This window comes from Theobroma cacao, chromosome 4 (genome assembly GCF_053813885.1).
Source record: "Theobroma cacao isolate CCN51 chromosome 4, ASM5381388v1, whole genome shotgun sequence".
In the NCBI taxonomy this organism is placed as follows: domain Eukaryota; kingdom Viridiplantae; phylum Streptophyta; class Magnoliopsida; order Malvales; family Malvaceae; genus Theobroma; species Theobroma cacao.
In genome coordinates, this window is record NC_142642.1 from 35,289,581 (window position 1) to 35,312,518 (window position 22,938).

At 34.4% G+C, this 22,938-nt stretch overlaps 1 protein-coding gene across 1 annotated transcript; it reads right to left on the reverse strand.

Moving 5' to 3' along the window:
- Window positions 1-12,437: 12,437 nt before the first annotated feature.
- Window positions 12,438-13,604, reverse strand: LOC18602711 (F-box/kelch-repeat protein At3g23880-like). The gene has a single exon (XM_018119099.1). It carries the CDS (start codon window positions 13,602-13,604, stop codon window positions 12,438-12,440), a length of 1,167 nt encoding a protein of 388 aa, XP_017974588.1.
- Window positions 13,605-22,938: the final 9,334 nt, after the last annotated feature.

Sequence of the window (22,938 nt, forward strand, 5' to 3'; positions counted from 1 at the left end):
GCTGCATACTTGCCAATCCTTTGGATTGAGGTTTCAGTTTCTTATGTTTTTTTAGGGTTTAGGGTGATGGGGGATATTATTTATATACGTTACCAATATTTATATATTTAAACGCCGACTTGTAGAAGCCTAGCGAGAATGTAACAGGTCTTCCTTCTCCGAACAAAACTCGTTAAATACTTTGAGTCCAACTCAACTCTCTCTTCAACTCAAAAGTAACCATGGTGGCTCCAGTCGAGTCCCTTCAATGCTTCGGCCGCAAGAAAACAGCCGTCACTATCACCTACTGCAAGCGCGGACGCTGCCTAATCAAGATCAACGGCTTCCCAATCGTGCTGGTCGAGCCTGAGATCCTCCGCTACGAGCCGATCCTCCCTCGGACGACAACGTTTCACCGGAGTTGACATGAGAATCCGAGTCAAAGGCGGAGGTCACACTTATGTATGCAATTAGGCAAAGCATAGCTAAAGCTCTGGTGGCGTTTTATCAGAACTATGTGGATGAGCAGAGCAAGAAAAAGATTAAGGATATCTCGGTTTGATACGACAGGACGTTGGTCCTGGAGGATCCCAGACCGTTCGAGCCCAAGAAGTTCAGTGTTTGTGGTGGTATTTTTGGTACTTTAGAGGATGGTTTAAGGTTTGAGACAATGGTATTTTGGGCTATTTAAATGCTATGTTTTGAACTTAAAGCTGTCGAATGTTAGGGGCATTACTTTTTAAGTTGTGTTATGGGACTTTATAGTAAATTTGTTGAATTAAGAGTAACTTTGTCTTTGATTGAAACTGGGTTTTTATGACATTGTTCAACTGCCAGTTATTCTAGGACAACAGTAAGGAATTCATGTCCTTAAGCTTTCAGCAGGAACTCCCACTCACAAGGATGGGAGGGGCTGCTTAGGATGGGTGCGTTGGTGTTTCATAAAGCGCATAACTAAGTGGTCGATCTGTTCCCTACCCCATGTCTACTCAGTGTTCTGTTGAATCAAACTCTGGTGCCTGCCTTGGCGTGATCATGTTTTATTGCCAAGGGATAAATTGTTGGTGAAGTTATTGGAATGGCGTAAGAGAAGAGCCAAGGCACCCAGTTATCAGTTGGAACTCGGGTTTTGTTTTTCATATGTAAAATGGAATCCTGACTTCATTATGTTGAATTTCAGTTACTGTTGGTACACAATTTTCATTTCATACCATAACTTTCATAAAAAAAAAAAAAAAAGATTTTCCTGTATGAGTGCATTGGTGAAGATTGAAATTCATAGCTCTAGTTGCTTTGCTAGGCATGTTGAATTTACAAGGCATTGGTGAATCATGAATGTCTCGAGTTATGTTCGAGTTAGATAGTAGATGTTTGTTTATCTCATAGTTAGGAATTGCAGCATACTTATTGTAGTTTACTTGAGCATTTCTTGACATGGTTACCCTTTAATATCTGATTACATGGAGTTCCTTGTATAATTTGAGCGTGCTTTTACCTTACTGGTAGCGGCAATGAGATTGAGATGCGTGTTGCTCTGCTAGTTGTCGTACAATTGCAGCTTCCGTAAACTTGCCAAGAAATGAAAAGCCGATGCATTTTCTGTATGGCAAACTGTGCACCAGTTTTACATGGGTGTAGTTACATCTATCCCTATATTCCTTTCATTTATGATGCCTCTGGCTAATCTCATCTCTGATGAGATGAAGGAATAGAGCTCAAACAAATCATTAAATTTGCTCTTAGTCCGTTCAATCTCATTCAGCATGTGAAATTTTCAGATGATTAACATTTCCCATCCATGTCCTCTTTATTTGGGGTTAATTTGTACTTTCAACTCCTTGAAGTCAGCCTAGGTTTAAAGTGATCTTGTTCAGGTGGCTTCTTGATTGAACCTTGGCTTCCATATTGCAGAAGCCAATCTTATTTCAAGCCAATTCTGGATCTTTTCATGATTGAATATACGTATGTAAAATGTTAAAAAATGTGTAGAAACACAATACACGCAAGGAAGATAATATGCCCGAAAGGAAGATCTCAGCAGTGAATATCAACCATTGTGATGCCTTTTGCATCTGCTCAGGTATTATTTTGTCCAGACCAGATTCCTTCGTCATGGGAAGTTTCCTGTCAAATAACAAGAGATTTGGAATGACACATTAGTTCTTAAGATTAATATGCACGTTTTCTAAAAAAAAACTGTTGCGTGTGAGTTCCCGTAAAATTTTTTATTAATATTCTTACAAGTAATTCCTGTAAGTAAGTTATATTAATTTATAAATGTTCATCTTTTAAAGTAATTGTAATGTTAGAGTAATATTTTAGATGATGTTGACGCTTACTTATAAAATTACTTCATTGCTTTATAATCAACAAATTTGACGATTATATTTCTAACTTGAAAAGGGTTTTAGTTTGTGAAAAATTAACTCAAATGCTTGATTTTGCAGTAAAAGCATGAATTTTTTTTATTGCAAAATTTTCTTAAATATTGTTAGGATAGTGATTTGGACGACTGGTTCATTCAATTTCCTACTTGAGGTGACATTGACTTGTTCCAAGAGGAGAACCTTGACTTGCCAACAGAATCTAGCTACCTCGCCCATATTTTTTTTCATAGCTGATCTGCAAAACTTATACGAAACCTTTGAATTTCTCAAACTTGAAAAAGAAGTAATCCTCTACAATTAGATGAATTACTTGATGTTGATAAATTGCTAAATAAAAAATATCCCTCTTGCTAATTTTGTCAATTATTAGTTCGTAATCATTAATCATAATCTTAACGTCTTAGTGATTTTTGTATTTACTCAAAACAAATTAATTTAACATTTTTTTTGAATAAAAGGTTGTGGACATTTTTATATTTAATATATATCATTATTACTCTTGATTTCATAATTTAAATTTATCATTTTATTAGATGGTATATCATTAAAGGTTGGGTTTCTCCATCAACAGGCCCAATCAAAGGTACAGCTGTTTCTCCTCTCTCCAATGCATTTTTTATTTCAAATTATATAAATCTTCTTTTCTTTTTCTGATACATTTCAAGCTATATATATAATGTTACCATTTGGTTAGTTATGGAGTAAAATGTGCATATATACATAACTTAATAAAAGAATAAATATTGCTAAGATTAAAGAGACTTTCTTAAATATAATTAACGTGTTGGAGCATGGTGCATGGAGGATATGAAATATCTGTTATATTTGGTCTAAAGCTTAAATATTCAACCATGAATAGGCATAGGCAATCGTAATTCTTCTCATGTCCAGAAACCTTACATATTTTTTATCTTTGAAACATAACAATGCTTTGGCTGCAATTTGAAACTTAAGAGTAATATTTTTAATGTACAAAAAAATTGTGAAATTAGATAGACAAAAATTTATGCTATCTAGATACAAATTAAATCTTTACATAAAAAATTATTTCTAAACATTTCAAACATATATATATATATATATTCTTTGATAAATCAGTATTTTACCTTTTATTATTTACCGTTATTTTGCCATTTGACCGTGTTTAGTTTGTTTTCTATTTTCACTAGTTGTAACAGCTTAGCAGTGACACGTAGCTGGCTGCTTGAATTCGAGGTACCGGCATAATCGCTGCCTACACAAATGTAAAAAGCCGGTTGGCTACAAGAATATTTGTCTCTCTCACGTACCAACTATTATCACCATCTTTCTCTTTTATATTTTGTCTTCTCTCTCCTTCTCCGATCCCTCCATTGTTATTCTTGTAGAAAACCTTCACTGTTCTTTGAATCTTTTTCACGTATTTCAACAGTTCTGCATCGTAGTTTTTTACTATCTTCTTGTACTAGTTTCTTTTGTTTGGCTTAATAATTGATTTCTTGCTTGCTGGTTGTACAGTGACGGATTGGTGACTCCATGGCAACGTCGTCTAACTATCTCCAACCTCTTGCAACCTATTATGATGTAGTAACTAGTAGAGAGCGTTTCATGGATACTTTAGAGACGCTTCAAACCAGTACGGGAACGAAGTTCTGATAAGATTAACTACAACTGATTTGGTTACTGCTCTAGTTTTCCTCTGGACTTTTCTTAGTTTCTTTGCACATTCGAACAAGAAGATTAGATATTGTGAGTTTGGTTTTTGAAAGAGTGACTTAAACAAGAAAATTGGATATTGTGAGTTTGGTTTCTAAAAGAGTGACTCGTTGAAATTAGGGTTTGAACAAGAGAGAGAAAGTTGAATAGGAAGGAAGAAGAAAAGAAAACGAAAGGAAAACACACAAGAAGGTAAGAAGACAAGATTTAGAAGAAAAAAAAGAAAAGATTTATTGTTTTTTTGATTTCTTGTGTTTCAACAGTGAAACATGTTAGAATCCAATACTGCCCAAGCACTTGCAGCCTTTTACGAAGTTGTTAGGAGTAAAAAGACTTTTATGAAAACTCTGAGAAAGTTTCATAGTCATATGCGAACGAAGACATTGTAAGATAAATCTTGATATACTTTTGTTAAACTATAACGTTTAGACTATGATCTTCATATTCTTGATTGAATAGCAGTTAATGATACAAACAGGCACGAAGGACTCACTTAGAAAATCATGAATGTCTCTGTTCATGAGATTGTAAAAACAGAGATGAAAGAGCAATGAAGAAAACGGTGATACCAAAAGGCTATATCTACATTCATATGCTTGATTTCAGAGTTATATACTGCTGTCATATTCATCACACTTGTTCATAATATAAACAAGTGTCAAGCATATGGTTACTATAATGCATGCTAGGTAACACGTATGTGACACCAAGACAGCACAACAAACTTACATTAATATCAGTACAAAGAAACAAACTATAACATTGCAAAAGACATTTGTATTGAGGATGCATGCATTAATATCTAACACTCTTCCTTAATGCTTGCATGGTGAATGTTCAATTTGCTTCTGAGGTATTCAAGTCGTGATCCGGATAAAACCTTGGTCATTATATCTACCAACTACAAATCTAGAGAACAATATTGGACATCGATATCACCATTCTTCTCAGCATCACAAATGGCATGAAACTTGACCTGTATGTGCTTTGTTTTGCCATGAAACACTGGATTTTTTTATATTGCTATTGCTGATTTATTGTCAACAAGCAATGGAGTAGAATGACATTGTGAAAGCTTTAAGTTTGCCAAGACTTTCCTCAACCAGATGGCCAGATTAGATGCAACTGATGCTGTAATATATTCTGCCTCAGCAGAAGATTGAGCAACCAGTGTTTGCTTATGAAAGCTCCAGCTGAATGGACCAATACCCAAAGTAAAAACATAACCAGAGGTGCTGCGAATATCATCAATATTTCCAGCCCAGTCACTGTCAGAATATCCCGAAAGACTCACTTGAGTAGTTCTAGTAAATTGAATCACAAGATTCTAAGTGCCTTTCAAATATTTCAACACACTTTTTACTGTTGTCAGATGTAGATTTGTTGGTTCTTGCATGAATCTTGACAACATATTAACAGAAAACATAATGTCTGGACAAAAAGAACATATGTACAACAAGCATCCAATCATACTTCAATAAATTAAAGGATCTTTAAGCTTGATACCTTTATTGCAGGAATATTTTCCATTTATAGGCAACGGAATAACTCTAGGCTTACATTGCTCCATATGAAATCTTCTTAGAACATCTGAAATATATTTCTTCTGTGAAAGTCTAATCCCATCAACAGATTGGTTAATTTTTAACCTCAGGAAGTAGCTCATCAGATCGAGATCAGTCATATCGAACTCATTGTGCATTTTTTTCTTTAAACCTCTATAATGCTATGTTGTCTCCTCCTGTAACCAGCAAGTCATCAACGTACAGTGAAACAATCATAGAAGGTTTAGTTGAGGAGCTATATATGTATAAGGTTGCTTCATTACAGCTTTTGACAAGCCCCTGTTTAAATAAATATGTATCCATTCTACTGTACCAGGTACGAGGAGCCTATTTAAGGCCATACAGGGCCTTGTGCAACTTGAAAACCTTATCTTCATTTGGATTCTGAATGAATCCATCAGGCTGCTCCATAAATATTTCTTCTTCCAGGACACCATTAGGAAATGCTGACTTAATATCAAAATGATACACATTCCAGCTAAGTGCAGTAGACAAAGCAAGCAATAGTCTGATTGTGTCAAACCGTGCTACTAGAGCAAATGTCTCCATATTGTCAATCCCAGGTAGTTGATTAAAGCCTTTGGCAACCAAACGGGCTTTAAATTTATTCACACTATCATCTGGATTAAGTTTCTTTTTAAAGATCCATTTAACACCAATAACATGGTGATTGCTTGGCCTATTTACAAGACTCCAGGTCTGATTTTTGTTGATCATATTGAGCTCTTCATGCATAGTAGCTCTCCATTTAGGACATTTTGTTGCTTCTGCAAAAGTAGTTAGCTCTTCTGTAACAACCAAACTCCTATGATATATATCATCAATTGACCGTGTACCTCTGACAGGTACATCATCAACATTCTGATTATCGTTTGATTCCAGGACATTACCATTTCTTAGAAAATAGGTTCTGCATTGATAGGAGTAAACAAAATTCTATTGTTGTCCCTAGATTTTGGTTCCTAATTCCAACTTAGAGATTCATCAAAAGAAACATTTTTACTAATAATCAGCTTATCAGACTCAGGTAAATAAACTCTATAAGCTTTAGACTAAGAACTATACCCGAGAAAGATGCCTGTAAGAGCTTTCTGCTAAAGTTTGTCACGTTGAGGTTCTGGTACATGAACACAACAGACACACCCGAACACTCTTAAATGATTAAGAAATGGTTTATAGCCAAACCAAGTTTCAAACGGGGTCATATTATTCACTACTTAAGTGGGTAGCACATTAAGTAAATACAGTGCAGTATTTGTAACTTCTGCCTAAAATCTCTTTGGTAAATTGTTCTCAATCATTAGGCACTTGGACATATCCATGATTGTCCTATTTTTCCTTTCACTAACCCCATTCTGTGTTGAGGTGTATATGGAGTTGTAAGTTAATGATTAATGCCTTCTCTTGATAGGTACTGAGTAAACTCTATGGATGTATACTCTCTCCCATTATCTGTTTTGAGGCACTTAATCTTGGCACCTGATTGCAGTTACAACCTTGGGTGTGAAAACCAGGAATAACTCAAACACTTCTGACTTCATGTTAATAAAATAGATCCAACACATTCTAGACATATCATCAATAAAGTATCTGTTGCCATTAAGAGACTCAATGCTCATTGGACCAGCCACATCAGAATGTACTAGATCAAGTTTTCTATTGGCTCGGCTAATGGAACTAGAGAAGGGTTTTTTTGATAATTTCCCTAGTTGACAAACACTGCACAAAGAGCCTTTATCAGTAGACCTTGGAAGCTTTGGAACTAACTCAGAAGTGCTTACCTGTTGTAATGAATGATAATTGAAGTAGCCAAGTCTTTTGTGCCAGAGACTTATCTTACTCTCATCAGATTCATTTGTTTGTGATATGTGTAAACACTACTGATCTGCACTTATTGAGAAACATCTTTTCTCATTGAAATGGTCATCAAATAAGTACCAGATGGATTAAGTAATCTGCATGCACTATCTTTGAACAATAAAGTATATTTACATTCCACCAATTGCCCAACAGATAATAAATTCTGAGTAATTGTTGGAACTAAAAGCACATCAGAAATATACCTAATTCTTGCTGATGCATGAATACTTACAGTTCCTTTTCCAACGGCATCAAGATAGAGTCCATTACCAATTTTAACTTTGGATTTATAATCCTTATCCAAATCAACAAGCATGCTTTCTAGTGGTGTGATATGGTTGGAACTCCCACTATCAAGCAGCCGCTGATCATTATGAACATCACTGTTGGGTGTAGTAAGTGCCATAAAAATTGTTTCTTCTTCTACATGTGCTTTCTCAGTCGACTGATCTGCTTTCTCAGTTGCTGAAGACTTATTTTTACACACCTTATTAATGTGTCCAAGTTCATTGCAGACTTTACACTTGGCATCAGGTTTAAACCAACAATTATCTACAGAGTGATTGCATTTTTTGCAATGCATGCGGACTTTGAACTTGCCTTTTCTGTTAGAAGTTTGGCCAGAATTTAAGGCTTTCTTGTCTGTATCTTTGAAGTTCTTTTTGTTGCCATTGTCAATTACAACTTTGCCTCGATATTTTGCAACAAATGCAGTTTCTACACTTGGATTTTGGCGTGTTGTTTGTCTCTACTTAGTAGCTTGAAGAGCACTCATTATCTCAGTGATTGTAAGTTTGATAGGATCCTTCGATTGCTCAAGGGAAGCAACAGTAGCTTCAAACTCTTCTGGTATGCTTATCAGAATCCAACTTTCTTTTCACTGCAAAGAAACCAATTTTCTCTTAACAATAGCTTCAAATTATTATTATTTGATAATAATATCAATTTTCTCTTTCCTTTTCACTGCAAAGAAACCAACTTAGTAGGAAATGTGCTTGATTGTGCTCTCTAGAACTTTTTCATGAGTGTATGCACATGTACAGTACAAACTAGGTGAACCTAATTGTTGCACTTAATAGTCATTTTGCTCACTTGGACTTGGGGATGAGGTATGTTCACTAATGGTCATTAATCGTTGTCAAATGGAGCTTGCAGACTGTAAGTGAGCAAAGATGGAATAAAGTGACTGCTATTTTCAATTGTCCCACTGCTACAAATGTATCTTTGGAGCTGCGCAACTGTTATACTTCTCTGCTTCTTCAATATGAACAAGTCTACTTTCCTAAAGCTCCTGATTTGAGTCCTGTTTCTTCTGGTATGCAAATGAGAACTCAACTCTTCTTGAATGAAAGTCAGAATTCTGCTCTTAATATTATCTGATGATTCATTTGTGCATATCGTTTTCAGAACCCATCCATCACACATAATCGTTCTCAAGAGACAGTACGATCATCCATAGAAATTCAAGCAGAAAGGCCAACCTCAACAGCGGGCTCTCTTGCCAATGAAATCATTCATGGTAAATTCAACAGTGGCTATTTTGTCACTGTCACAATTGGCTCAGAAAAGCTACAAGGGGTACTTTATCAGGCTACAGAGAGTGCAGCATCCCGAGCACCACAAGAAAATGGCACATTTGCCAGCAAGAGTGATCTTGTGCAACAGCGGAGGCACAGGAAGCAATCTGCAATAAAGAGGGATCCTTTACAACAATAACGAAACCGTAGCGGTTATAACTTCTTCTTCGCAGAGCAATGTGATAGTCTTAAGGCATTTCACAGAGGAAAGAGCAGAGACCTTATGAAACTTATAGGTGAAATGTGGAAGAACCTGAATGAATCAGAAGAAGCGGTAAGAGTTATATTATACTTTGTAATCTCTTTTATACTGTTTATTGACTTCTAACTGCTTGCAGGTTTACAAGGAGAAAGCGCTTAAAGATAAGGAGATACATGGACATGAGTTGAAAGATTACAAAAAAAATTTAAGGATAGTGCCTCCACAGTTAGGATTGGCAAAAGCTGAAGGTGATTTTGAATGATAACAGCTCAAGTTATCATGAACTGTTTGGAGAACAAGGCAGGGTCTGAAGTGAATTAGAGTAACAAGAAAAGTCAGGAGATGCTACCCTCAGATGTGGATGTTGTACAGTTAAGTAGAATGCCTTCCTTAGACATGGATATGATCTGGGATGCTCTTTTGGTCTCAGATTCATGACATACTCCCTTTATTTTCATACATTTGAATGAAAATAAATTGATTCATATTTTGCAATCTTTTTTTTTCATCTTGAAACTGGTATATTTGTATCAGCTTTTACTAGCACATAGTCACATAGCTAATCAAACTTCCTTATGAAACAGAACAGGCCAATTATTTTGGTTCATTTCCTATTTACTTTCTTCTTTCTGGTTTCCTCCTGATTCTGAGTTTTTTTGTTTACGCTATTAAAGTTGTTAATTAGATTTTACAACTTTTAATGCTGTGGAAATAGAGGTCTTTTGTTGTATGGAAAGTGGCATAATGGGCCCTTTGTAAATGACAAAATGCCCATAAAAGATAGAATGTTCTCAGCTACCATGGGCCCAATTCTCACCCCATTTCTGGGCCCACTGTGATTCTACTTTCCAAATTTGATTAACTATATGCGAAAAATACACATAAATATTTTGGCTTCTGGCCTTTTTGATAAAGTTTGGAAATCCTTTTAAAAAAAAGGCTGCTCATTGAATTTCTTTTTATTTTCTTTTATCAGAACTTAATGAAAACTTGATTGAGTTCTTGTTACTATTTTAATATAAGATTTTTTATTTAATCATTATTCCGATAAAATGTTAAGATTTAATAACACTTTGCCAAAGTTATAATGAATTAATGAGAGTAATAATAATTGATGGGCTTAGTTGTACCGTGTCAAAATCCAGTTCTTTCCAACTAGGCAAGGCCATGCTTACTCCTTATTGGTCTAACAGACAAGCCCGAACCTTAATAGCAAAAAAATTATTGAAGGATGGCACTGGCAGCTCAGCTTCAGCATTGCTAAGCAATGATTTTAATAAACTATTTGCAGAAGATTAGTATTCCTTTGATACACATTTTATGATTGAAACTGGGTTCTTATGACCTTGTTCAACTGCCAGTTGTTTTAGGACAACAGTAAGGAATTCATCTCCTTAAGCTGTCAGCAGGAACTCCACCTCACAAGGGTGGGAAGGGCTAATTAAGATGGGTGCGTTGGTGTTCAAAAGGTGCATAACTAAGGGGTCGATCTGTTCCCTACCCCATGTCTTCTCAGTGTTCTGTTGAATCAAACTCTGTTGCCTGCCTTGGCTTGATCATGTTTTAGTTCCAAGGGATAAATTTATGGCGAAGTTATTGGAATGGCGTAAGAGAAGAGCTAAGGCACCCAGTTATCAGTTGGAACTCGGGTTTTGTTTTTCAAATGTAAAATGGAATTCTGACTTCACTATGTTGAATTTCAGTCACTGTAGGTACATAATTTTCATTTCATATCATAACTTTAAAAAAAAAAAAAGTTTTCCTGCATGAGTGCATTGGTGAAGATTGAAAATCATGGCTCTACTTGCTTTGCTAGACATGTTGAATTTACAAGGCATTGGTGAATAACGAATGTGTCGAGTTAAGTTCGAGTTAGATGGTAGATGTTTGTTTATCTCATAGTTAGGAATTGCAGCGTACTTATTGTAGTTTACTTAAGCATTTCTTGACATGGTTACCCTTTAATATATGATTACATGGAGTTCCCCGTATAATTTGAGCGTGCTTTTACCTTACTGGTAGTGGCAATGAGATTGAGATGCGTGCTGCTCCGCTAGTTGTAGTACAAATGCAGCTTGTCTAAACTTGCCAAGAAATGAAAAGCTGTTGCATTTTCTGTATGGCAAACTGTGCACCAGTTTTACATGGGTGTAGTTGCATCTATCCCTTTTGTATGTGCTCAGCAGTGAATATGCCCGAAAGGAAGAGCTCAGCAGTGAATATCAACCATTGTGATGCCTTTTGTATGTGCTCAGGTATTATTTTGTCCAGACCAGATTCCTTTGTCATGGAAAGTCTCTTGCAAAATAACAAGAGACCTGAAATGACACACTAGTTCTTAACGTCAATAAGCATGCTTTAAAAAAAAATTATTTCATGCGATTTCTTGTAAAGTTCTTTATTAGTGTTCTTACAAGTAATTCTTGTGAAGTTCATCAACCAGATCAGGCGGCTTGTTTGTCTGTATGGCCAATACCATCAAAACTCTTCACCTGATTATGGTTGATTTAGTCATAAAAGAACCATAATTTCGCAAAGAAGTTGTGATAAATATCTTAAATCATGTGATCTTTTAATGATTGTACTAAGCATTTTCACATCTTTCTTTTACCTCATGAGTTCTTCATCATCATTTCTTTAGATTGATATTCTACATATGCCAACAAAAAGATTATCCCTATCTTGCATTGCAAATTACATAAATTGATCACTTAGGAACATACTATGAGACAATAACAAAGAACTTCCTTTTATTATGGTGCATACCTGAGTGTAAACAAACTATAAGAAATCAAAACATTGTTGGGTGCATGTAAAAAAGATATTAAAAGAAACCAAATTTATTGCAAAAACATGTGGTCTCCATCTTCATAAAATTAAATCCTTATTTGTTCAATATAATTAAAATCTAAATGATATAAAAACATTTTCATAGATTTGTTACTAATGTATCAGACAATAATCTATCTACCGAAATGAAAGGAAGCCCTGCCTACATTTAGATATAGAAGAAAAACTAGCAAGAAATCAATTGATAATTGAATTTAGAAAGCTTTGTAGAAAGAAAACCTGGCAGCAAGTCCTCTACAGGGATCCACTGCATATATCAGCAAACACCTTCATATTCAAGTACTGCAAATTGACCTTCAACAAATCGCTTATTCACATGCCATCACAAGGCACTAGAATTTGGTGAAACCAAACTCTCCATATATGTCATTACTCGAGACCATTGCCTTATGCCATCAACTTTTAGCCTTCTGAATGTGTCTTTCACCGGATCATACAATTCAAATATACTTGGCTTTCTACCCATTGCAAAGAAACGCACACTTTCACTATAAGTAATGAGGACTTCACCATTTTTCATAACGCATATTGGCACCAAATTATGTGGATATTGCAATGTTTGCAAATTCATAATTGTCATGAACTTTATCCAACTCTGTTTCATGTTATCCTTCTCTAGTTTCCACATCTCTATGCTATCTCCCTCAAGATTCTTAAGATTTTGAGCCAAACTTAGACATCCTCCAATCACTCGCAATGTAAAATGACGTCCTTCTATTACATCATTGGGTAGTGGTAAAACCTCAAACGTTTCATATGTCAAATCAAATCCAAGAATCCGACGAGTAATATCTGAATATGAGTAACCTTCTTGGCCTTGTTCATGGTTAGGTAAATATATCACATTCCAATAAAGAATCTTGTCAACAAGAGTCCCTGACAATGAATTTTCAAAAAAGATTCTAGAAAGATGGAAGCTTTGGATTCTTTTCCAAGTATTAGATTTCAGTGAATAGATATCAACGGGGGCTTCTACTGAATATATTCTGTCTACAAGTTTAAAAATTCTTATGATTTTGTAGTCATCAGTGGAATGATCATAGCCGAATCCAAAAGTGTCCCGCATATCTAAAGGGCAAGAGAGCGGTAGTTTTTTAAACTCTTTAATACTTGGATTCCATAAGATAAGAGTTTCCCTTGGCATACCGAGGCATAACAAACCATTGCAAGAACCTAGAAGTTCGATACAATATTTCAGATCCAGGGGAAAATCAATCCTGTACGATGGCTTCTCTTCTGCTTCATAGCTCATTGATTGAAGAAAATAAGTAGAAGAGAGAATCAGTCGTTGCATATCATTGTATTTGCTTTCTTTAACATGATTGAGGTGCATCGTGATGAAACTCGAGCTGGAAAGTAAAGCATTCCAAGATTTGGAAAGACATCGAAAACGCAGTATTGATTTTGGTGGATGTCTAGCCATTATTCCAATGATTAGATCATCAAAAAGTTGTACCATTCTCTTCTGCTCCTTCATCATTGGCGCCATATTCTCTGCTTCTTGAGTTTTTATTGGGGAGTGGGGGATAGCCTCATACGTTACCAGTATTTATAGATTCATACCTTGTAGAAGCCGAGGGTCTTCTCCTAGCAACTGGATTTCCTTGGAGTCCATCTCGACTTATACTTGGTAATTAAGATTCCTTTATCATTTTAAAGTTTTATTTTCCTAGAGTTTCAATTCTTGTGAAACACAAAAACAATCTTATTAAGTTTAACTTAGGTGAAGAACTCGACATTATTAAATTAAATATAAAATTGATAATAATACTAATATGTGTATTCAAGTATTTAGCTCATTAGTTGGTATATAAATTTCTTACTTAAAAGAGTAAGGTTTGAATCTTTTTTTTTTCAAAATTCAAAAATATATATATATATTAATAAGTATTTTTGTATTAAGGAAAATGTTTAGTATATGGTTAAAATTTAATCATTGAGCATAGTTTTATTAAATTTTTATAATTAAAGAAGTTAGATTTTAATAAGATATATATAAAAATGGTTTTTTAAATTAATAAATATTATTAGTGTAATATTCAAAAAAGTTTAAATTAATAATATTATTAGTATAATACTCGAAAAAGTTCATGAAATATTCAAGGATATTTAAATAAGTTCTTATTATTTTATTATCTTCATTAAGCCTTTATATTTTGATTTTGGATTAAATAAACTTGATCAATAATTAATTGATCACCATTAATTTAAATACCATTGGTTATTTTAAAATCGTATTAACATGGTGTTGATATAAAAGTTGAAAAATATAACATGATCCTATCAACATGTCACATTATTACTTTTTAAAAAAAAACATATCACATTAATATCAATTATGATATATCGATATATCATGTCATCATTAATTATAAAATATCAATATATTAAGTTATTATTACATAATATAAAATAATAAATTATATTTTGACTAAATTAATCATTAGTTATAAAGAACTAATTAGTATAAGACTTGATTAGGCATAATAAAAGATTAAATTTAATAAAAATTAAAAATTTATTTAAAAGTTTTCATAAATTATTTAAATTTTTTTTAAATATCATATTTTAAAATGTTAAAAAATGTTTAGAGACACAATACATGCAAGGAAGATAATATGCCGATAGGATCAGCAGTGAATATCAACCGTTTTAATTGGCTTGACGGCCATGATCCAAGGGAGCGCACGGAGGCTCACCAGAAAAGATCCCACTGTAGGTGTTCCATCATCAGAGCATATTTCCAAAACCAGTGGGTAATTCTGTCTACAGGAGTTGACAGTGACAGACCCAACCAATTTGGGAAATCCTCTGAATGCACTTTGAATTTGCATGCCACGGAAGTCCTCTGAATTTACGTGTTCGCCACGGTATCAGTATCCATATCTTTTCTGTAAGATGAAGATCTTCCTTTGTACTTGTTGATTTCTTCAAACACAAAACAAAACAAAATGCTACCCCGTTTTACTTGCTTCTTTAATTGCCCATCTCCTCTTTCACAACTCTGTCTCTCTGGCTGCTTCCACTATTTTCCCTCTTTTCTGCATTTTGCAACGTTTACGGCCTCCTGGGATTTTTATCTTCTTGAAGGAAAACGTCCCGGCCCGGTGATCAAGCCAATAACAGTGCTGACGGTCAACTTAACAGTATCCAAATTACCGAGAAGGGTCAGGTGCACTTCTTGCCCCCTTTCTTCTTTTTATGTGGTGTTTTCTTTTAGGATTTTTTTTCATTAGGTTATTCAAAACTCCTAACAGTCGAATGCCTTGTTTCCTTCATATTTGGATACCTTCTACCTTGGTTTTTCTTCTTTTAAAGTGCAGCTTGGTTTTACCTTTTAAGCTATTCTTGAGATATTTAGAGTGTAGAAGTAGAAGCTGCATTTTTTTCCTGGGTTTTACCTGTTACATGAAATTTCTCCTGCAGTGAGTGCCTGCGGGCTCTGTTGGGTCATTCAATATAATATTAGATGATCAAAACTGTTCCTTGCAATGGGTTTCTCAGTAGGTTTGTAATGCCAAGATTGCACTCGGGCTCAGAATCCATCCCACAATGGTCAAAATAAGATGTACACCTTGTTAGACGTAAACTGATTAGTGATTTATTTATTAGAGAAAATGAAAATTTTCAAAAGTAGTTTAATGATCATTAAGAGCTGGTTGTTTAAATTAAATGTATTTGAATCAATGCATCAAGTCCCAGTAATTCTGTAATTTGAGGAAGTTGAACGGAGTGAATTTCATGGGATATGATGATAGTTAGGGACAAATTTATAACAGCCTATCCTGCACCAATATGGAAAAATGTGGGATATGATGAACAACTTGGGTGGCTGGAGTACAAAAGCTTGATGATATGAAAAGCAGGTGAATTCTATATGGGCTACTGGTTGTGGAAAATCATGGTAATGACTTAGAATGATGAAAGTGTGAAGAGCTTGCAGAAGATAGAATTGTTTCATTCTGTAGTTGCAAATCTTATGAATGAATATAGCAATGGATGTCCTCATAGTGGGACACGCACATCATTTCGTAAGTGGCTTCAACTGTCAGTTATAATGAAGCTTTATCAAGACAATGGTGTTAAAGGCTAAGTAAATTAGGAATTAGTAATCCAGCTGCTAGAAGATCAAGAAGACTCTGTTTCTCTAGTGTCAGATCAGATGCTATTATATAGTCTGAACTGTGTACATAGCATAAGATACCTTCAAGTGAATGGAATAGCATCATGTAGTTCTATTGATTTATTTCAATCTCAAAATGACAAAAACATTCTTTTTGCTGGACAGCAACTGCAGAGTCTTAGTAAATTGAGCTTTAATGAGTTGTGTTAAATATGTTGCCTACTTTAAGGTATTTCCATCAAATATTAGCAAAATATTAGTCTTTATCATCTTATAATATTCTGTTATTCATCTACAGCTCGTTTTTACTTCCGTGAATGACTTAATAAGTCATGAACCTAATATATAACTTTATCCTAAATCTGATTGACAAAAAGATTACAGAAAGTTTAGTATCTCAAAAACTAATGGATTATTACTAGTTTTTTGTTTTATTCATTTTATAGAAAATATTGCTTTAAGGTCTTAACTACATTTGACCACGTGAATGACAAAATAGATGACAATGGTGGATCTCATTTATGTTATGACTTGGCTAGTTTGAAAGTTTAATTTTTGGATGACACAATTCGTTAGGAGCCATGGAACTTAGGTTGGTTGGTTACTTTGCTCAAAAGAAGAATAAACAAGGTTAGCTACTCACTAGGCTTGGTGCACAAGCCTTGAATCAGTGGACTTGTGGTCAATAGAAACATTTTTATTTTTTCAAATAAGAAAACAACAAAAATGTCAGATTGAGTGTCATCCAAGCAACAGCATAAAAAATTTAGGTTCCAGAAACTTCAGAGTTTGCTCCCCCTTGTACCTTGCCAACCCAACTTGCCAAGGTTGGTGTGGTTGGCACTCCTTTCCAATGCGGTATCATTAAATCTCGTAATTTTTCATTTTTGCAGCATATAATACATTTTCTTGTCCTTTTTTGATATTATCATTCAGCTACTTTTGTAATTGTTGGACATCCCTTAGCATGATGTGCTGCATTTTAACTGTGCGTGTCTTGTGTAGGATGGGAATACAGTTGCTTATAAGTTTGGGCGCAATATCAAGTTAAGCAAGCTCCTCCATTCTTACTGTCAAAAGAAGCAAGGGGACTATCGGACGGTGCGATTTGTTCATGGAGGTCGTCATGTGCTAGGGCAACATACGGCAGATAAGCTATTATATAATTAATGAACATAAACTCTCTTCTAGTACATAATTTTACTTTGTTATAAAATTTAAGTGTTCATCTGTCCTCAGTATGCTACCTCTCTGGTGTAGCTCAAATAGGCTTTCTTAGGTACAAAATTTTTTTTGTTAAGGTCCTTTTGCTATTCCTTTTTGGTGCATTTGGAGAAGAATAAAGAGGGAGGAAAAAAGGAAAATCTTACAGTCGATTTCTCTTATGCCTCAAAAGAGAGTTAACAAACGTTACATCACAGTTGGGTGATTGACGTACCCTTTAATTTGATTGTTACTTGGGCTCGTTTCTATTTGTTATTTGCCTTATAAGATTTTGTTAGGTACATCAAAAGGCTTTAACTCCTCAAAGGATAATGAGTGACGTGGAGGTTGGGTTCAAAATTTTCTTTTCACCCCATTAGTGTCAAATTCCATCCTTACCACCACAATTGCACCAAGCAAGTATGTTTCATGTGACATCGTCTAAAGTTCTTTATTAATGTTCCCTAGAATGAATTATAATATTAAAATAATATCTTAAATAATGTTAATCAAAATTGGTCCAATTTTGACCTGTAAAGTTATTTCATTACTTTATAGTCAATAAATATGATAGTCATTTATTTAACATTGAGAACTGTCATGTTTTAATTTATGAAAAGTTAATTCTATACTTGATTTTGCAAAATAGATATATATATATATATAATTTCTTATTGCAAAATTTACCTTAAACATTGTTGGGAGAGTGTGATTTGGATGATTGGTTCATTCAATTTAAGGAGACCTTATTTGTTAAAGAAGACCTTGACTTGCCAACAGACAGGTCTACCGGGCGCGGCTACCCTGTTCGTGTTTTTTTTCATAGCTGATCTGCAAAACCTTTGAATTTCTCAAATTTATCCCGTTCGTACTTTTAGATATGTAATGCGATTCTTGTTAAGTTCATCAACTAGATCAGGCAGCTTGTTTATTTGCATGGTCAATGTCATCAGAGCTCTTTGATTTAGCCATAAAGAAACTGCAATTTAGTCGACAAGTTATGATAAATGTCTTAAATCTTGTAATCTTTTAATTGTTGTATTGAGAATTCCACATCTTTCACTTGACCCGTTACTTCTTCAATTGATGGAAAAATAATTAAAATCAATCCCAAAAGTGCTTTCTTTGGAAATTTAGAAAAAAAGTCTTCAACATGATGGTGAATTCGACTGATATTCTACATATGCCAGCAAAATGTATTATCCCTCGTCTCCATGCAAACTACACGATTGATCACTTGGGAACATATTGTGAGTCAATAACATGGGCAAAGAAGCTCCGCTTATCATGATGCATACCTGGGAGGAAAAAGAACTATAAGAAACCAAAACACTGGATGCATATGACAAATGATATTAAAAGAAATCAAATTTGCTGGAAAAACATGTGGTTTCCATCATCATAAAATTAAATCATTATTTGTTTAATATAATCAAAATTTAAATGATATAAAAACATCAATGTATCCAACAATAATCTAATCTAAGAAAATGAAAGGAAGCCCTGCCTACATTTAGGTATGGAAGAAAAACAAGAAAGAAATCAATTGATAATTGAATCTAGAAAGCTTTAGCAACTCTTCTACAGGGATCCATTGCATATGTCTGCAAACACCTTCATCTTCAAGTACTGCAATATTGAACTTCATCAATTTCCTACTCTCATTCCATCACGAGCCATAAGAATTTGGTGAAACCAAAGTCTCCATATATGTTATTGCTCGAGACCATTGCCGTATACCATCCACTTTTAGTCTTTTAAATGTGCCTATCACTGATCATACAATTCAAATTTTCTTGGCATTCTACCCATTGCAAAGATAGGCACAGTTGTGCTGTAAGTAATGAGGATTTCGCCATTTTTCATAATGCATGTTGGCACCAAATTATGTGGATATTGCAATGTTACGGAATCATAATTGTCATGAACTTTATCCAATTTTGTTTGTCCCTCTATTGCATCATTATTAAGTGGTGGTAAAGCCTCAAACTTCTCCAATATCAAATCAAATCCAAGAATACTAAAAATATCTAAAATTGAACAACCTTCTCGACCTTGTTGAGAGTTAGGTAAACATATCACATTCCAATAAAAGATCCCATCAACAAGAGTCCCTGACATTGAATTTTTGAGAAAGATTCTAGAAGGATGGAAGCCTTGAATTCTTTACCAAGTATGATAGATATCAATGGGTATTTCTGATATATGTAACTTATCTACCCTATCTATAACATGAACAAATCTTATGATTTTGCAGTCATTAGTAGAGTGATCATAGCCAAATTTGAAGGTGTCTCGCATATTGTTATTTAAAGGGCAAAAAAAGGGTAGTTCTTTAAACTCTCTTACAAGATTTTCTCTGGACACAGCTAGGCATAACAAGCCGTTGCAAGAACAAGTTCATGACACCTCTTCTCTAGATATATCAAGAGGGGGAAATCAAGCCTTGACAGTACTGTTTCCTCCTATGCTTCGTAATTCATTGATTTAAAAGAATAAGTAGAAGAGCTCCTTGATCAAAGAGAATATGGATTGGGGAATATAAGTCGCTGCATTTTATTGGATTCACTTTCTTTAACATGATTGATGTGCGTCTTGATGAAGCAAGAGCTTGTAGGTAAAGTGCTCAAGGATTTGGAAAGAAATCGAAATCGCACTGTAGATTTACGTGGAAGCCTAGCCATTATTTCAATGATTAGATCATCACTAAGTTGTACCTTTCTCTTCTGCTTCTTCATCATTGACGCCATTCTCTGCTTCTGAACAAATTGCAGTTGCAAATTGCCAAGTTTCAGCTTCTTTTGATTTTGGGAGTGGGGATAGCATCCATATACGTTACCAATATTTATAAGATAAGATTCAAACCTTGTAGAAGCCGAGCAATGGTGGATGCAAGAGGTCTTCTTTGTTTAACACAACCTGGATTACTCTGGAGTCCAACTCAACTTAAACTTGCTAATTTCTTTTCTTAGTTTTTTTATTTCATTTGAAATAAAAATCAATCTTCTTGGAGTTTCAACTAGGAGAAAGACTTACATTATTAGATTAAACGTAGAATTTCTAATAATAATATTTTTAAGTATTTTTGTATTATGAAAACCGTTTAGTAGTACGTTATTAAAAATTAATTATTGAATATAATTTTATTAAATTTTTATCAATAAAGATTTTTTATTTTAGTAAGATGTATTTGTAAATATTTTTTATTTATTACTTACGTACTCTCTAAGTGTACAAAACTTAAAATATTATTTTAAATTAATACAATAAAAATTTTTTTCGTATAAAAAAATTATTCTTTTAAGTTTGATAAATATTATTTTGATTTTAATTTAAAATGTTAAAAAATGTGAAGGAAGATAATATGCCCGGTGAAGGGCTCACCAGAGAATATCAACCATTGTAATTGGCGTGATGGCCATGATTCAAAGGAGCGCATGGAAGCTCACCAGAAAGCACCCCACTGTAGGCTTCCCCATCATCAAAAGCATATTTCCTAAAACCAGTGTGTGATTCTGTCCATAGGTGTTGAAAGTGACAGACTCAATCAATTTGGAAAGTCTTCTGAAGTCAAACTGATTCAGTCTGACTTTGCAGGCCAAGTATCAGTGTCCATATCTTTTCTGTAAGGTGAAGATCTTCCTTCGTACTTCTTGGTTTCTTCAAACACGAAACAAAGCAAAATGCCACCCTATTCTACTTGCTTCTTTAAATGCCCATCTCCTCTTTCACAACTATTATCTCTCTCTGCTTCCTACGTTTTCTCTCTTTTCTGCATTTTGCAACGTTTTCGGCCTCCTGGGATTCTAGTCTTCCTGAAGGAAAATGTCCCGGCCCAGTGGTCAAGCCAGTAACAGTGCTGACGGTCAACCTGAGAGTATCAACATTACCGTAAAGGGTCAGGTGCACTTCTTGCCCCTTTCTTCCTTTTATGTCGTGTTTTCTTTTAGAATTCATTTTTTTTGTCTCATTATTTTTTTGAAAACCCGTAACACTTGATTTTACCTGTTACATGAAAATTTATCCTGGAGTGAGTGAATGCGATCTCTGTTGGATCATTCAGTATAATATTAGATCATCAAAACTGTTCCCTGCTATGGGTTTCTCAGTGCGTTTGTAATGCCGACATTGCACGCTGGCTCAGCATCCATCTCACAATGGTCAAACAAAGATGTACACCTAGTTAGACATAAACTGATTAGTGATTTATTTGTTAGAGAAAATGAAAATTTTCAGCAAGTCGTTTCATGATCACGGAGAGCTGGTTTTTTAAATTAAATGTATTTGAACCAATGCATCAAGTCCCAGTAATTATGTAATTTGAGGAAGTTGAATGGAGTGAATTTATGGGATCTGATGATAAAGCTAGGGGCAAATTTATGACAGCCTACATTGCTCCAATAAGGAAAAATGTGGGATATTATGAACAACTTGGGTGGCTGGAATACATAAGCTTGATGATATGAAAAGCAGGTGAGTTCTATATGGTCTACTGCTTGTGGAAAATCAGGGTAATAACTTAGCATGATGAAGGTGTGGAGAGCTTGCAAAAGATAGAATTGTTTAATATGGTTGTTGTATCTGTTTTGAGGGAATATAGCAATGGGTGTCCTCATGGTGGCACAAGCACATCATTTCGTGAGGGGTTTCAACTGTTAGTTATAGTGAAGCTCTCTCAAGACAATGGTGATGAAGACTAAGTAGTTTAGGGATCAGAACTCCAGCTGCTATAAGATCAAGAAGACTCAGTTTCTCTAGTGTCAGATCAGATGCTTTTATATGGTCTGAGCTATATTCATATTGTAAAATACCTTCAAGTGAATGGCATAAGCATCATGTAGCTCTATTGATTTATTTGAATTTCACAATGATGAAAGCGTTCTTTTTGCTGGACAGCATCTGCAGAGTCCTAGTAAATTGAGCTTTAATGAGTTAGTGTTAATTTACTGACTATAATATTTCATGCACTCTTTGACTGCTATAAATATATTGCCTACTTTAGTATTTCATCAAATATCAGCAAAGTATAAGTCTTTATCAACTTAATAGTATTGTGTTATTAATCTACAGCTTGTTTTTAATTCCTTGAATGATTTAATAAGTCATTAACCTAATAGATAACCTAATCCTAAATCTGATTGACAAAAAGATTACAGAAAGTTTAGGATCTCAAAAATTAATGGAGTATTGTTTTATTTATTTTATAGAAAATATTGCTTTAAGATGCTTAACTACATTTGAGCACGTGAATGGCAAAATAGTTCACAATGGTGGATCTCATTTATGTTATGACTTGCCTTTCTAGTTTGAATTTGAATTATGGGTTGACACAACTAATTAGGAGCCATTGAACTGAGGTTGGCTACTCACTTTACTTAAAATAAGAAAAAACAAGGTTGGCTACTCACCAGGCTTGGTGCACAAGCCTTGATTCAATGGATTTGTAGTCAATGGAAACATTTTTATTTTGTCAAATAAGAAAACATCACAAATGTCA

Bases quoted from the DNA above. Each gene is read 5' to 3' on its own strand.
- LOC18602711 (XM_018119099.1), bottom strand. From the start codon at position 13,604: ATGGCGCCAATGATGAAGGAGCAGAAGAGAATGGTACAACTTTTTGAT.